Raw genomic sequence first — 15,214 nt, forward strand, 5'->3', positions numbered from 1 at the left:
TTTACTGTTGTTTTATTTCTTTACTTACCTATTGTTCACCTAATACCTTTATTGCACTATTGGTTAGAGCCTGTAAGTAAGCATTTCACTGTAAGGTTGTTGTATTACCTGTTGTATTCGGCACATGTGACAAATAAACCTTGATTTGAGTAGATTTGATCACCTCTGCTTAGTCTAATACAGTGACAACTAAAATATACCAAAAACGATTTAGTCCAATCAACATAAGCTAAATATGATGTGGCTGTCCATGGTTCTGATTTCTGTGTGATTCTGCATCTCACTAAGTACTGTACTGTATGTGCATATCTAGACTGCCTAGTCCATTTCTCCTGTGTTTTAGTAGCTATTTACTGGAAGATAACTGATAATGTCTTCTACCTTGACTCTGCAGGCAGTTAGATTTGGGTATGTCATTTTAGGGTAAAATGTAAACAGGGGCGGCGGATCTTTTACAAACTCAAACGCTAGATGCGGATGTAATAAATAGAGTGGTTTCAGTTTTCTTCGTACAAATGTTACTCTATCATTGGAATGCTTTAAACTACAAAATATTATGACCCCCATCACTGAAGGATAATACTCTCAGGAACACATATGCATCTTTTGTTTCCCTCTACAATTCCCAGATGTCAGAACAGACTGGACAAGACCAGGCACTAACTCAGACTGGGGGAAAAGGAACATCATCAATGATGATGAAAATGGATATGTGCAAAACTATTTGTGAAATATGACTCAGAGTCATGTTCTGGTTTCAAAACAGACTTCCAAACTCTCACAGTAGCTCAATGTATTGTAGTTACGTGGTAAGAAACTGAAGAAAAAAAACATAGCTCAATCAAAACAGTCTAATCTATAGCAGATAACTTTCAACACACCAACTCCTTTCCACTACTTTCCTTTCCACACACCCACTCACCATACTGGACAACAGCTACCTTCTCGCAAAAACCCCTGAAGAGACCTGTCTACCTTTGTAGCTGTAGCTTCAGACATTTTAGGGTTAGGATTAGGCTAGGGTTACAGCTAGGACTAGGGTTAGGGCTGAGGTTAAAGGTTAGAGTTAGGCTAGGCCTGGGGTTAAGGGTTAAGGCTGGTGAATAGTTCATTTGAACATGTATAATCCATCTGTAGGGTGAAGCCTTGCGGTCATCTAGGAACCCCAACAAACTGAAACACCTATGTCAGCTGTTCCCAAACCTTTTTGGCCTACGACCTCATTTTGAGATCCAACATCTTACGAGGCCCATCATGTAAAAAAAAAGTGATGCAATCAACTGCCAATGTTTATTTTTTAATTGTTGACAGTATTTTTTGACAGTATTTCAATCTGAAGGAAGTAAGGTTTGAAGTGACTGAAATGCGTCAGAAAGGTATTGGGAAGTTCAGAAGATCATCAGGCAATAAAGAAAAGAATGTCGGCGTTGATGATGTTTTTTCCCCCCAATCTTATTTAGTGCCTGGTCTTGTCCACTCTGTTCTAATGAGTCATTGGTGATTGTGGGCATTGTAAAGGGAAACAGAAGAGTATTACCTTTCAGTGATAGGGTCATAATAGTTTGTCACACATTTGTAAGAAGATAACAGAAACCGCTCTGTTTATTACAACAGCAACTCGTGGCTACAGGAGGTTACTGACGTAACCCCAGTTCTATGAGCCAAGAGCGATTTAGTACATTTTATTTCAGTTTTTTTCTGAAACACTGACCTATATGAACCCAACCGAACCCAAACACCTATTTCCATTTTGATTCAACAAAAATATGATACATTTCTGTTTTTACAATCCACAGAAAACATCTGTGTCAATTTTGCTTTCCGCAAATAGACATCATGGTCCAATACTAACTACCACGCACCCTACCAATGAAATCCCTTTTGATCTCACTGTGATCTCAGCGTGAATGACGAGGTGTTCTCTGACTCACAACCAGACAGAGCAGAATAGATTTACACACAGAATGGTGAGAACCTTCCTACCAGCTCTACTGCTCTATGAATTGAGTAAGCAAGCTACTGTTAAATCTATAATGGAGACAGAGTAAGATTGACTGCATCCATCAAGTATAACCAGAATGTTCAGTGCATCACTTCTTCCTCATTTCTAACATGTAAATGTGATATCAATGATTATAATCATTAATGTAGGACTTAGTGCTTTGTGTTTCAGGTTTGGTCTCTGTGTTGGTTTCTCAGTGTCAGACTATGGAGGTCCGTACTGGGGATACCATCACCTTGCAGTGCTCCAATCTTACAACGGCTGTGGGACACACAGCATGGTTCAAGCAAGTCAACGGATCAGAGCCTGTGTGTATCTCGTCTATGTACGGCTTTAACTCAACACCTGATCTCCACAATGGTTTTCAAAGGAGCCATTTGGAAATGTTCAGCAACAACACCACTATCTTTCTCAAAATCACTGAATTTGAAATAACTGATTGTGGCCTGTGTTTCTGTGGATTGTATCCACATAGTCACGTGCTCTTTGTCAATGCAACAGTTCGAAAGAATTCAGGTTAAGTGTCCAGCTTTTTATCTGTCTTTTGTTACATTTGAACATGTTTATAGAGCCTTGTCAGGAGTTATCATGAAACAAAGGCAAACCGTTGGTGGACATCTTTTTTTTAATATTATATTTTTGAGGAAAAATACTTCTTTATTTTTTACTCATCTCAATGTTATAGGGTACAATGGAGGTGAGGAATTACCAGAGTCATCTAAAGAGAGTGAGTTTATCTTTCTTTCTCATGTAGATTTAAAAAAAAAAGAATAATTAAGAAACAATAACGCAACATTTTTTTAGTCTTTCATTAAAGGACCATCAAGTGATTTAATAAAATGTCATCTAATAGGACACTGTAATGGAACTATCAGTCTAGTAGGAGAGGATGATGATGGAACCATGTACCTCCTTCCCCTGGTTGATATCCTGGGTGTTGTGACTGCTGTTCTACTGATAGTCATCCTCATCCTGGTCATCAAGATCAGACGAGACTCAAACAGACACAACGCAGGTAGGAACCCACTTCATGATAATATGGGACCTGTGAACTACACTTCAAATGTGGATGTTTTTCCCATGACAAACTGTACACTGATGATCCGAGTCAGTGTGTACACTGAATGGAATGATCCATTACACCGTTCTCTCGTCTCTCTTTTATATCATATTTAGGACCTGGTTCTCAAAGGCAATCACACAATGATCAGGTAAATACTGCATGATTAAATACTGAAATATTAGCAGTTCAGAAATCGTGGAAATAACATATCTTGGTTATGTCATGGTGTTTGCAAATCTACAAAACCACGATCCAGATGCATTGAATTATGCCGCCCTGAATTTCACATCCAAGAAGAGGATGATGGAGAGGAGAAGAGAGAAGGAGCTGGACCCCCATGTAGTGTATGCTGCTACAAGATGATAAAGTGGAGGAGGATGGAAGAGGAGGACAATTAGTTGAATACATTGATTTGCCATATCTTAGAATACAAGTTTAAATCTTGCTGTATTGTATCTGTGTAGTTAAGTTAAATCTATTGAAACATAAAACAATCTCTGTAGTGTTACTTTGTTAGTTGTACCTTAGGCCTACTGTAGCCTTCTGCAAAGTAGTTAGGCCACACAGCTCAGTGGTACAGGGTGTGGTTAGAGAGGAGGAGTTAGAAATCAAATCACATCAAATCAAATCACATTTCATTGGCCACATACACATGGTAAGCTGATGTTATTGTAAGTGTAGCGAAATGCTTGTGCTTCTAGCTTTGACAGTGCAGCAATATCTAACAAGTAATCTAACAATTTCACAACAACTACTGTACCTAATACACACAAATCTAAGTAAAGGGATGGAATAAGAATATATACATATAAATATACGGATGAGCGATGACCGAGCGGAATAGAGAAAATGCAATTGATTGTATTAAATACAATGAGATGAGTAATGCAAGTGACTAGTGATCCATTTATTAACGAGGTCAATGATTTCAAGTCTGTATGTAGGCAGCAGCCTCTCTGTGTTAGTGATGGCTGTTTAACAGTCTGATAGAAGCTGTTTTTCAGTATCTCGGTCCCAGCTTTGATGCACCTGGACTGACCTCGGCCTCTGGATGGTAACGGGGTAAACAGGCAGTGGCACTGGTGGTTGTTGTCCTTGATGATCTTTTGGGCCTTCCTGTGACATCGGGTGCTGTAGGTGTCCTGGAGGGCGGGTAATTTGCTCCCGGTGATGCGATGTGCAGACTGCACCACCCTTTGGACAGCCCTGCGGTTGTTGGGGTGCAGTTGCCGTACCAGGCGGTGATACAGCCCGACAGGATGTTCTCAGTTGTGCATCTGTAAAAGTTTGTGAGGGTTTTAGGTGACAAGCCAAATTTATTCAGCTTCCTGAGGTTGAAGAGGCGCTGTTGCGCATTCTTCACCACACTGTCTGTGTGTGTGGACCATTTCAGTTTGTCCGTGATGTGTATGCAGAGGAACTTTCCACCTTCTCCACTGCTGTCCCGTCAATGTGGATAGGGGGGTGCTCCCTCTGCTGTTTCCTGAAGTCCACGATAATCTCCTTTGTTTTGTTGATGTTGAGTGAGAGGTTGTTTTCCTGACACCACACTCCGAGTGCCCCCACCTCCTCCCTATAGGATATCTCGTTGTTGTTGGTAATTAAGCCCACTACTGTTATTGTCATCTGCAAACTTCATGATTGAGATGGAGGCGTGCATGGCCACACAGTCTTGGATGAACATGGAGTACAGGAGGGGGCTGAGCACATACATTTGTGGGGACCAGTTTTAAGGATCAGCAAAGTGGAAATGTTGTTTTCTACCTTCACCACCTGGGAGCGGCCCGTCAGGAAGTCCAGGACCCAGTTGCACAGGGCGGGGTTGAGACCCAGTGAAGTAACAACTGTTTAATGGCGGCAGAGGAGTAGTTGCCTCTTTTGGCCTCTCTTAACTTAGATCTCTGTTGTGTGTATGTCAGTGATTTGGCCATTTTTATATTGGGTGACCATGAGGGGCAAAGAACCCAACAGTAGACAATTGCATTATACTGATCACTTCTAAAGACAAATAAAGAGTTAAACCAAAATTGCCTTTATCATGATGTTATTCCCCCCATAGTATTTCCTGTCTTGGCTTTGCACTGGTCACAGCCCCCTATTCCGAGAAGCCCCTTATAAGGAGAATATGATTGAGGTCTGAAGTAGAGGAGGGGCCAGTGAAGGTACACATGACTTCCTGTGGTGTGAGTGACAGGAAGGAGCAGCTCAGTGTAAAGTGAGACCTGCTGAGGTGAACATCACTGTGTCTCTCATAGACTGACACTGGGGGGTGAAATGTCCCTTATGTGCTCTCTCTCTCTCTCTCTGCTCTTTATATCTCAAAGTCTCTCTACTCATTTTTAATCTATCTCATTTCAGATCTTTTCTCCTCTCTCAGTCTCTCTGCTCATTTATATGTGCAAAGTATGTAAAGAATACAAACCATTTTTCAAACCCTAAACTGTGCAGGGTTTCTTCAACTATGGGTCCTGAGTTATGAGAATACATCTATAATACACTGCGGTCTGCTGTGAGCACAAAACACGCACCCTCTACATGCACCCTCTACATGCACCCTCTACATGCACCCTCTACACACCTGAATAAGGTGTTCACAAAAATGACGTGTCCAGTTCGACCAATCACCAATAACCCCATAGTAGAAGTGTTGTCTACATGGGTGGACTTTTTCCACTCGATACACAGGTTGTGAAGAGGACATCTTCAAAGATGATGGCACTGTGTCTGATACTGGCATTTCTTGTAGAGATGGGTAAGGCTCTCTGATGCTGGGACATACTTCTGTGCTGTGGCCTCGTGGGGAGCTCTGTTTGGGAATGGGATCAAGCTGGATGTTGAGTGTGGTCACTCTGATGATCCACAGATGAGAATCCTGGTCCTTCTCTCCATCATAAGAACTGGAGTTCTCCTCTGCTGTCTGACCATCTTCATCATCATCTACACCACCAGGAAATACATCAATCTAAGACAATGTCGATGGACTTTTGCAGTAAAAGTCGGAAATATCATCACTATGTATTGAAAATGTGTATTTGTTGAGATTGCTGAGTTGTTTCATATTGCATTTTCTTTAATTAATGGCCTGTGACCTCGTTTAAAAAGTTGGATGTCAGTTGGTTAAATTGCTCTTCTGAAATTCCCTGTATATGCTGCTTCTTATAGCATTTATAAATATCCATTTAAACAACTGATACTGACTAAAATAGACTTGTCCCTTCTCCTCTGGTCTGTACATACAGTATGTCTGTATGAATGTGTGCAGAGGGCTTCTGCAGACCCAACCTACTGATAAATGCTAAACCCACCCATGCATACACCCACACAGCGAGATGTTCACAGGTACCTACACACTGCGGTCTGCTGTGAACACAAAACAAGGCCGTCTCTACGCTTTGGACAGGCCTGCTGGCCTTTTACACACTCTGTGCCTCTATGTGGTTTTCAGCAGGATGTCTATGTGGTGTCACTGTTTTCTCTCATTCTTTCATTGTTGTTCACAACCATGACAATAAGCAACATAGTCCACTTATATACTGTATGTCATGTAGCCTATATCTTGTCACTTACAAGGTCATAGGTTAAATTAATTAAAACTACAATCATTTGTTGACTGAGTTAATTGTTTTTGTTAATGTATACTAGGCTACAGTGAAGAGGCCTATCCATTAGGTACACCCCTACTAAACACTCAACTAGTAGCCTACACTTGAGTTAGTACCTGAATGACAGAGATGAGACTGACTTTCATTCTGTAGGTGTTTCCTTGACATAGCCTCACAGTAATGCTCATCCACCCCTGTTCACCCTACATGTCAGGATATGTTCTATCCCTATAGGTCATCAGGAGTACTGCCTGTAACTGTTGCATGGGGAGGGGCTAAATCGATCTAAGGCACACAACTGAGTTTAATAACAAGAGGATACAGGTATATGTATGTGTAATGTATGCTTGAAAATGTACTGCATACTTACCAGATAACATTATACTTTTCACCCAATTAAATTAAGGATATTCATATATTCTCTTTAAACACTGCCTCGGTATTGGACATCTTTGATTCAGCTGGAGCCTAAATAGCAAACTATACAAAGTTGAAAAAATATATATAATTATCATCTAGACACCACAAAGTGTATATGCTTTACCCACCCTCTACACAATATCCTACACAGTAAGCATTGGTTCACTTTGCATGGATTATATGAGTGATTTTCAGTTACGAAGACCATGGTTGGCTGAATAAGGTGTTAACAAAAATGACGCGTCCAGTTCGACCAATCACCAATAACCCCATAGTTGAAGTGTTGTCTACATACAGTAGGTGGACTTTTTCCACTCAACACACAGGTTGTGAAGAGGACATCGTCAAAGATGATAGCACTGTGTCTGATACTGGCACTTCTTGTAGAGATGGGTAAGTCCAACTTTGATATTTCTCTGCTTAAGGGATGTAGACTCAGGTACTTAATTGATGCAATTCATATAGGTATTTTTGGGGTATATTAAGGACTTGTGTAAGTAATGGATCATGTCTCTGTGTGTATTCTAGCTGCTGCACAATCCTCGGAAATTCATCTTGTTACAGCCAATGTTGGAGAGACTGTGACTTTGCACTGCTTCTATAAAGGCAACCTGGCACTGTACTTTATGTGGTACAAGCAAACATTGGGTGACAATCCTCAACTCTTATCAGTCTTTTACAAGTATAACAAGAATGCAACATTTTACCATGAATTTAAGGGTAACACTCGCTTCTCATTGCAAAGCGGTGAAGGAATGAATCACCTAAAGATCTCAGACATGCAGCTCTCTGATTCAGCCACATATTACTGTGGGAACTCGTATGCCAACCAGGTGGAGTTTGGAGCAGGAGTCATTCTCACTGTGAAAGGTACAACATCTGTATTTACAAACAAAGGAAATAGTAACTCATTTTCTGAACTTATAATGTTAAGGGATTTTTCCACATTACATTTTGGATACAATGGCTTAATTATGCTGTATTTGCATAATCAGATATAACTGTGTATGATTTCAACAATGTTAACTTGGGACACAACATTGGGAACTGATTTACTGACTTATAAATCCTCTTGTCAGGTTCAGGGTCAAGACACATGACTGTGCTCCAGCAGCCTGTGTCTGAGTCAGTCCAGCTAGGAGACTCTGTGGCTCTGAACTGTACAGTACACACTGAGACCTGTGCAGGAGAACACAGTGTCTATTGGTTCAGACATGGCTCAGGAGAATCCCATCCAGGAATCATTTACACCCATGGAGACAGGACTGATCAGTGTGAGAAGAGCCCTGAGGCTGGGACTCCTACACAGAGCTGTGTCTACAACCTCCCCAAGAGGAACCTCAGCCTCTCTGATGCTGGGACTTACTACTGTGCTGTGGCCTCATGTGGGGAGATACTGTTTGGGAACGGGACCAAGCTGGACATTCAAGGTAGGTGATACTGCTTGCAACTTTTGATATATTTTACTAATCTACAGTGTAGAATATTAATTTACTTGCTATTCTGAGTGTCCTTTATCAATATTTGAATGTTCACAGGCAATAGGGCAGATCTTCTTCTCTTGGTGTACTGCCTGGGTGTAGGATTGGCTTTCTCGTTAATCCTGATCATTGTCCTTGCTTGCATCATGTACAAGATGAACCAGAGAAAGTGTCTGCAGTGCAGAGGTAAGTGACAACCTTTTAGAAGTTGCTCTTCTTTAACATTACCGTCTACAGATGTATCTGCATGGGAAGAAGGAGTTGCATCTTGATCTTTGAGGTGTTTCTTTTCAGGATCCGTCTCTCTGACACCATGTCCAGTAGTCTCTTCTACAGATGCAGGGGTAAGTAGAATTCCTTACAATTTGAATGACCATAAAAATATGTATGAAGATGTTTATATTGAATAATAACATATGGAATTATTTCCCCCTCCCCCTTTGTAATTGTTTCTCACAGGACCCAGACGGAGACAGTCTCCATTACGTAGCTCTGAATCTGAGCAACAAGAAGAACAGGTCTAGAAGACAGAGAGGTCACATGGAGACAGTGGTGTATGCTGGGATCAGACAGTAGAACTGGATGCATGAAACAGTCCAATGAATTCTCTTTTTATCAACTCTCCCTTTATTAACATTATTATCTGAATTACTGTAACATATAATTACTGTAGCTACTTGAATTAAGTGCATTGCTTCTCTGCCAAACTCATTTTAAATGGACTTGCTTGTGATAAGATGAATAAAGCATTTAACAGCAGTCAAGACAAAGGAAGTTGAATGTATTTATTAAGGCCAAACTCAGGATCTTTAAAGGTGCAATATGCAGAAATCACTATGCCATTTCCTGGTTGCTAAAATTCTAATAGTTCACCTACTTTCAGTTTATGTGACAAAGCCATCAATGCATGTCTAGAGAATCATTGTACCATCTAAACTCATTTCAAATATCTTTTCAATAACCGCAAATATTGTATTTTCAGCTGTTTAAAGCTGGTGTACAAAACAAAAGAAAAATACGCAAAAACTAGACTTAAGAACGGGAAGCTTAGAAATATAGACCATAGAACAGGTCTACCATTTCTTAGACTTGCGTTAATTGAGAACTAATCAAATCAAATATATTTTTATTTGTCACATGCGCCAAATACAACAGTGAAATGCTTACTCACAAGCCCTTCACCAACAAGGAACTTGAAGCTCTCAACCTGCTCCACTACTGCCCTGTCGATGAGAATGGGGGCATGCTTGGCCCTCCTTTACCTGTAGTCCACCATCATCTCCTTTGTCTTGATCACGTTGAGGGAGAGGTTGTTGTCCTGGCACCACACTTCCTGGTCTATGACCTCCTCCCTATAGGTTATCTCAACATTGTCGGTGATCAGGCCTACCACTGTTGTGTCATTGGCAAACTTAATGATGGTGTTGGAGTCATGGTTGGCCAAGCAGTCATGGGTAAACAGGGAGTACAGGAGGGGACTAAGCACGCACCCCTGAGTGGCCCCCATGTTTAGGATCAGCGGGGCAGATGTGTTGTTTTCTACCCTTGCCACCTGGGGGCGGCCCATCAGGAAGTCCAGGATCCAGTTGCAGAGGGAGGTGTTTAGTCCCAGAGTCCTTAGCTTAGTGATGAGATTTGAGGGCAATATGGTGTTGAACGCTGAGCTGTAGTCAATGAACAGCATTCTCACATAGGTATTCATTTTGTCCAGGTGGGAAAGGGCAATGCTGAGTGGAATAGAGATTGTGTCATCTGTGGATCATTTGGGGCGGTATGCAAATTCGAGTGGTTCTAGGATTTCTGGGAAGATGGTGTTGATGTGAGCCATGACCAGCCTTTCAAAGCACTTCATGGCCACAGACGTGAGTGCTACGGGTTAGTAGTCATTTAGGCAGGTTAACATGGAGTTATTGGGCATAGGGACTATGGTGTTCTGCTTGAAACATGTAGGTATTACAGACTTGTCCAGGGACAGGTTGAAAATGTCAGTAAAGAAAGATCTATAACTCAAATTTCGATGTGAATTTGGTTGGGTCGCACGAAAGTTACACATTGTTGCGTTAAGAATGGGAAGCATAGAAATAGCGCACTTAGAACAGAACTACCGCTTCATAGACTTGCTTGCAATGAAAATGACAGACCTATAACTCACATGTCTATGTGAATTTGGTCAGGTCGCCAAATAAAGTGACAAATTACAGCTTTAATTTGTAGTGTTAAACCGTTCTCATGCCACTAACACACCCTCAAACACACAGCAACATATTTACAGTTACTCTGTGGTTTGTGATGAACACGAGATGAGGATGTATCTGAGCTTTGTTAGGGCCTGTTGGCTTTGTACACAGGACCCTCTGCTCCCTCTCTTTTTCTCTGCTCTTCTCTTTCTCTCCTCTCTCTCTCTGATCTCTCTCTCTCTACTTCTCCCTCCAATCTCTCTCTGATTCTCCTCTGTCTCCCCCTCTCTTCTTTCTTTTTCTCTCTCTCTCTCTTGCTCTCTCTTTCTCTTTCTCTCTCTGTCCCTCTCTCTCTCTCTCTCTCTCTCTTTCTCTGTTTCTTTCTTTCTGTGGTTTTCAGCCGGATGTCTCAGAACTCTTAGCTCTCTCATACTGTATACTATACTACTTGCTCTTCAAGTTGACCATTTTAACAACAGTAAACCAACTCTTTTGATGAGGCAGCTGTTCTATACATAGTCGACTGAAATCTGTGAAAAAAGACAAAACAAAAGACTACTTTTTCGGTTATTTCAACTAGATCTGTAGTTCTAGATCTGTAGTCAAAAAAACCCAGTTTAGTGAAGTATTTTCATCACCTATAGGCCTAGAGGAATCTCTCTCCTCAATAACAACATCATGGGAATGGATTCAACCCATCCAATCCAAATTAGTGTACATTCTGAATTAGAGACTTTTTTCCATTGATATTGATGTTTTTTAGTGAGGTGAAGTGACTGTGTGGTGATAGAAGTCGTAGTGGATGACAGTGTCATTCTATGAATGCTCCCAACAAATTCACAACTATGGGTCTCTTGACGTAGACAACAGTAGATGTAGTGATTAAGAATGAGGGCAAATTTGAATGATTAATACAGCATTTTTACTAAATCTATAATGATAAGAATATAATACACTCTTTGTATGTCTGATTCAGTCCAGCCTGTGACTCTGTACAATGTGAAGAAGATTGTCCTTCCTGAATAAGGCGTCAACAAAAATGATGCGTCCAGTTCGACCAATCACCTGTAACTCCATTGTTGAAGTGTTGTCTACATAGGTGGACTTTTTCCACTCAAGACAAGTTGTGAGGAGGATGACAACTTCAAAGAGGATGACACTTTGTCTGATATTTCCACTTCTTGTAGAGATGGGTAAGTCCAACTTTTATATTTCTCTGCTTTTGACATGTTCGCCCTTGATTTGGATGCTTGAGATATCACATGTAATACTTTACAGACACTTTGAATATTCTAAGTTGTATTTGGGGTAAGTAACAGCAAATATACTGCATTGTTCATGTTCTATAATAGATGTGGTAGCTGGTACTGAATCCTCATCCATACTTCAGGACAGTGCTTACATATCAGCCAACGTTGGAGACACAGTGATTGTGCACTGCTTCTATAAAGGCCACATAGCCATGCATTTCTCCTGGTACAAGCAACCCTTTGGAGATAAGCTTCAACTCTGCTCAACTGTCTATAAGTTTGACAGGAACGCAACCTTTTACCATGAGTTTAAGGATAACCCTCGCTTCTCAGTGGAAAACGGCCAAGAAAAGAACCACCTAAAGATCTCAGACATGCAGCTCTCTGATTCAGGCACATACTACTGTGGAAGCGCTTATGGCAACAAGGTGGAGTTGGGAGAAGGAGCCATTCTCTTAGTAAAAGGTAAACTTACAGATATATGGTGAAAATATGAGTTAATATCCTAATCAGATTAGATTTTTTTTTAGAAAATGTTGAGTTTGAACATAGTCGACAGTAATATTCTAGAGATGCAATGGGTTTATTGATCTTCTTGTCAGGTTCAGGGTCCAGAAACATATCTGTGCTCCAGCAGCCTGGGTCTGAGTCAGTCCAGCCAGGAGACTCTGTGACTCTGAACTGTACAATTCACACTGAGACCTATGTAGGAGACCACAGGGTCTATTGGTTCAGACATGGCTCAGGAGAATCCCTTCCAGGAATCATTTACACCCATGGAGACAGGAGTGATCAGTGTGAGAAGAGCCCTGAGGCTGGGTCTCCTACACAGAGCTGTGTCCACAACCTCCCCAAGAGGAACCTCAGCCTCTCTGATGCTGGGACTTACTACTGTGCTGTGGCCTCATGTGGGGAGATTCTGTTTGGAAACGGGACCAAGCTGGACATTCAAGGTAAATCCCATTTAATCCGTAAATATCCCCAACAATACTGTATCTTCATGCAAACAGCCTACCTCCAAATTACCTCATTATATTGTCTCAACAAGCTATACAATATCACCATTAGCTTTTGATTCCATATTTTACTGTTTGATGATCTTCCTAAGTGTTCATGAATACAATATGAGTTCTCTGATACCGTTTCCACAGTTCCAGAACATGACTCTCCATTTGATCTGAGTCCTACTGTTCTGGCCTTGGTCGTCTCCAACATCGTTCTGGGGATAGTGACCCTTCTACTGGTCTGGGCGCTGTGCAAGACTCAGAACAGAGACAGCAGAGGTATTACTTTATATCTAATGTATACAATATATCTAATGATACAACTGATGTATCTAATGTTTCATGCATCTCTATGCAATGTACATTCTGTAAATATCAGTTCAATGTCCATCATATAAGCATTGTTAATTAACTGCATGAGGTTAAAAAGAGATGGGATTGTCATAAAAAATAATAGCTGGCCTTCCTCTATTTCAATCTCTATGAAGGGAGGACTGATGTCCCAACGTCCCAGGGCAATCAGGTAAATGTGTCAACATTTATAAATATAGTATGTTTTTAGTTTTTACAAGAAACTGCCATTTAACTTTCCTTACAGCTAGAAGTCAGCTTATTTGTGCATTTTATGTTATTAAGCTTTTTTGGACGTAATACGTCACTGTACTAGATGAAGCCTTCTAATCTTTGTGATCGTTGTTGATTTTGGAACTTCTGTCTCTGTTCCACTGACTGTCAGGTCATTGTAGTGGGTGTACAGTCTGAACAGTCATGTCTTTTGTAGAGTGTTGTAGAGGAGAATAGAAACATTATATAGTAGTTCATGCTGTCATCATAATGTATTTTCTCATGGCTCCACCCCCTCAGAATCAAGAAAGTGACGTGTTGAACTATGCAGCTGTCAGTTTCACCCCCAAGAAGAAGTCCTCCTCTAGAACAGTGAGAGAGAAGACCAGCAGAGAGGATGCAGTGTACTCTGATGTCAGATACCTTCAGCAGCAGTGAAATATATCACCAGTGTCACAGACTACAAAAATAAGTTTGACTATTTGTAGCATAATAAAACTGCTTTTAGTACCAAAAATTACTATGGAATTTTCAATGTAACAAATAAACTGTTGTTTTAACATGGTCTGTATGCTAGATGTATATAAAGATCATGTGACGTCTTAAATAGCTTCACTTTTTACAGCTTGTTATTGTAAGAAATCATATGATAGAGAATCCCATTTTCGCTCTATTACTATGTGTTTTTAACATAATAAACCATACATTTTTACGTTCTGTACATCTCTATTCTCTGTCTACAGTAAATCTCTGCGACCACATATACAATGTGATTAAAAGGAATAGCAGTGCCTTTTTATTTAACCGCTTTTTAGTTATGTTTTGTCTTGTTGATGTACAAATTTGATGTAAAACCTGGTTCTCGCAGACCGTGAGAATCTCTCTGACTCCACATACCGCATAGATATACATGTACAGTTGAAGTCGGAATTTTACATACACCTTAGTCAAGTACATTTATACTCAGTTTTTTTTTACAATTCCTGACATATAATCCCAGTAAAAATGTCCTTTCTTAGGTCAGTTAGGATCACACCTTTATGAAAAAGATAGCGCCATTAGCCAGGAGCAAGAGGACCTGTTCCCCCCCCCGAGGCCCAACGAATGCCAACCTTGCACTCTGTCGAAGACATCCTTTCTGAGTTGAGATCCCAACGTACAGAACTCAACCTGTTAGACCTATAGGGGCAGTATTTCATTTTTGGATAAAAAGACGTGCCCGTTTTTAGCGCAATATTTTGTCACGAAAAGATGCTCGACTATGCTTGGAATTGATAGTTTTGGAAAGAAGACACTCTGACGTTTCCAGAACTGCAAAGATTTTCACTGTGAGTGCCATAGAACAATATCTACAGGCAAAACCAAGATGTTTGAGTGACCAGGAAATCAACAGGATTTCTGAAGGCACGTTTTCCATGATCTCCTTATATGGCTGTGAATGCGACAGGAATGAACGGACACTTCCTATCGTTTCCCCCAGGTGTCTGCAGCATTGTGACGTATTTGTAGGCATATCATTGGAAGATTGGCCATAAGAGCCTACAATTACCAAGTGTCCCGCATGGTGTCTGCGTGGAAATTGGTGCGCAAAAGTCAGGTCCCAGTATTTTTCCATCCGAATCAGAGAAGAATGCACGCTTCTAGGACTGGC

The 15,214-nt window shown here is 40.8% G+C and overlaps 1 protein-coding gene across 6 annotated transcripts in view; it reads left to right on the forward strand.

Moving 5' to 3' along the window:
• Nucleotides 1–15,214, forward strand: part of LOC118392026 (uncharacterized) — a 56,307-nt gene that overhangs the window by 4,192 nt on the left and 36,901 nt on the right. Inside the window, exons 1-6 of one of the 6 annotated variants that reach the window (XM_035783647.2) lie at nucleotides 7,398–7,480; nucleotides 7,616–7,957; nucleotides 8,167–8,517; nucleotides 8,626–8,754; nucleotides 8,863–8,912; nucleotides 9,028–9,310. The exons of 1 other annotated variant lie outside the window; for it this stretch is intronic. In XM_035783647.2, the coding sequence (XP_035639540.1) occupies nucleotides 7,438–7,480; nucleotides 7,616–7,957; nucleotides 8,167–8,517; nucleotides 8,626–8,754; nucleotides 8,863–8,912; nucleotides 9,028–9,144 (1,032 nt within the window). In that variant the 5' untranslated portion in view covers nucleotides 7,398–7,437 and the 3' untranslated portion in view covers nucleotides 9,145–9,310. Of the gene's footprint in view, nucleotides 1–7,397; nucleotides 7,481–7,615; nucleotides 7,958–8,166; nucleotides 8,518–8,625; nucleotides 8,755–8,862; nucleotides 8,913–9,027; nucleotides 9,311–11,849; nucleotides 11,939–12,097; nucleotides 12,461–12,597; nucleotides 12,949–13,146; nucleotides 13,279–13,487; nucleotides 13,523–13,863; nucleotides 14,279–15,214 lie in introns of those variants that run through there. 4 more of the 6 variants (XM_052459716.1, XM_035783641.2, XM_052459713.1 and 1 more) reach the window with 4 other exon arrangements.

Source organism: Oncorhynchus keta, chromosome 13 (genome assembly GCF_023373465.1).
Source record: "Oncorhynchus keta strain PuntledgeMale-10-30-2019 chromosome 13, Oket_V2, whole genome shotgun sequence".
Classification (NCBI taxonomy): Eukaryota; Metazoa; Chordata; class Actinopteri; order Salmoniformes; family Salmonidae; genus Oncorhynchus; species Oncorhynchus keta.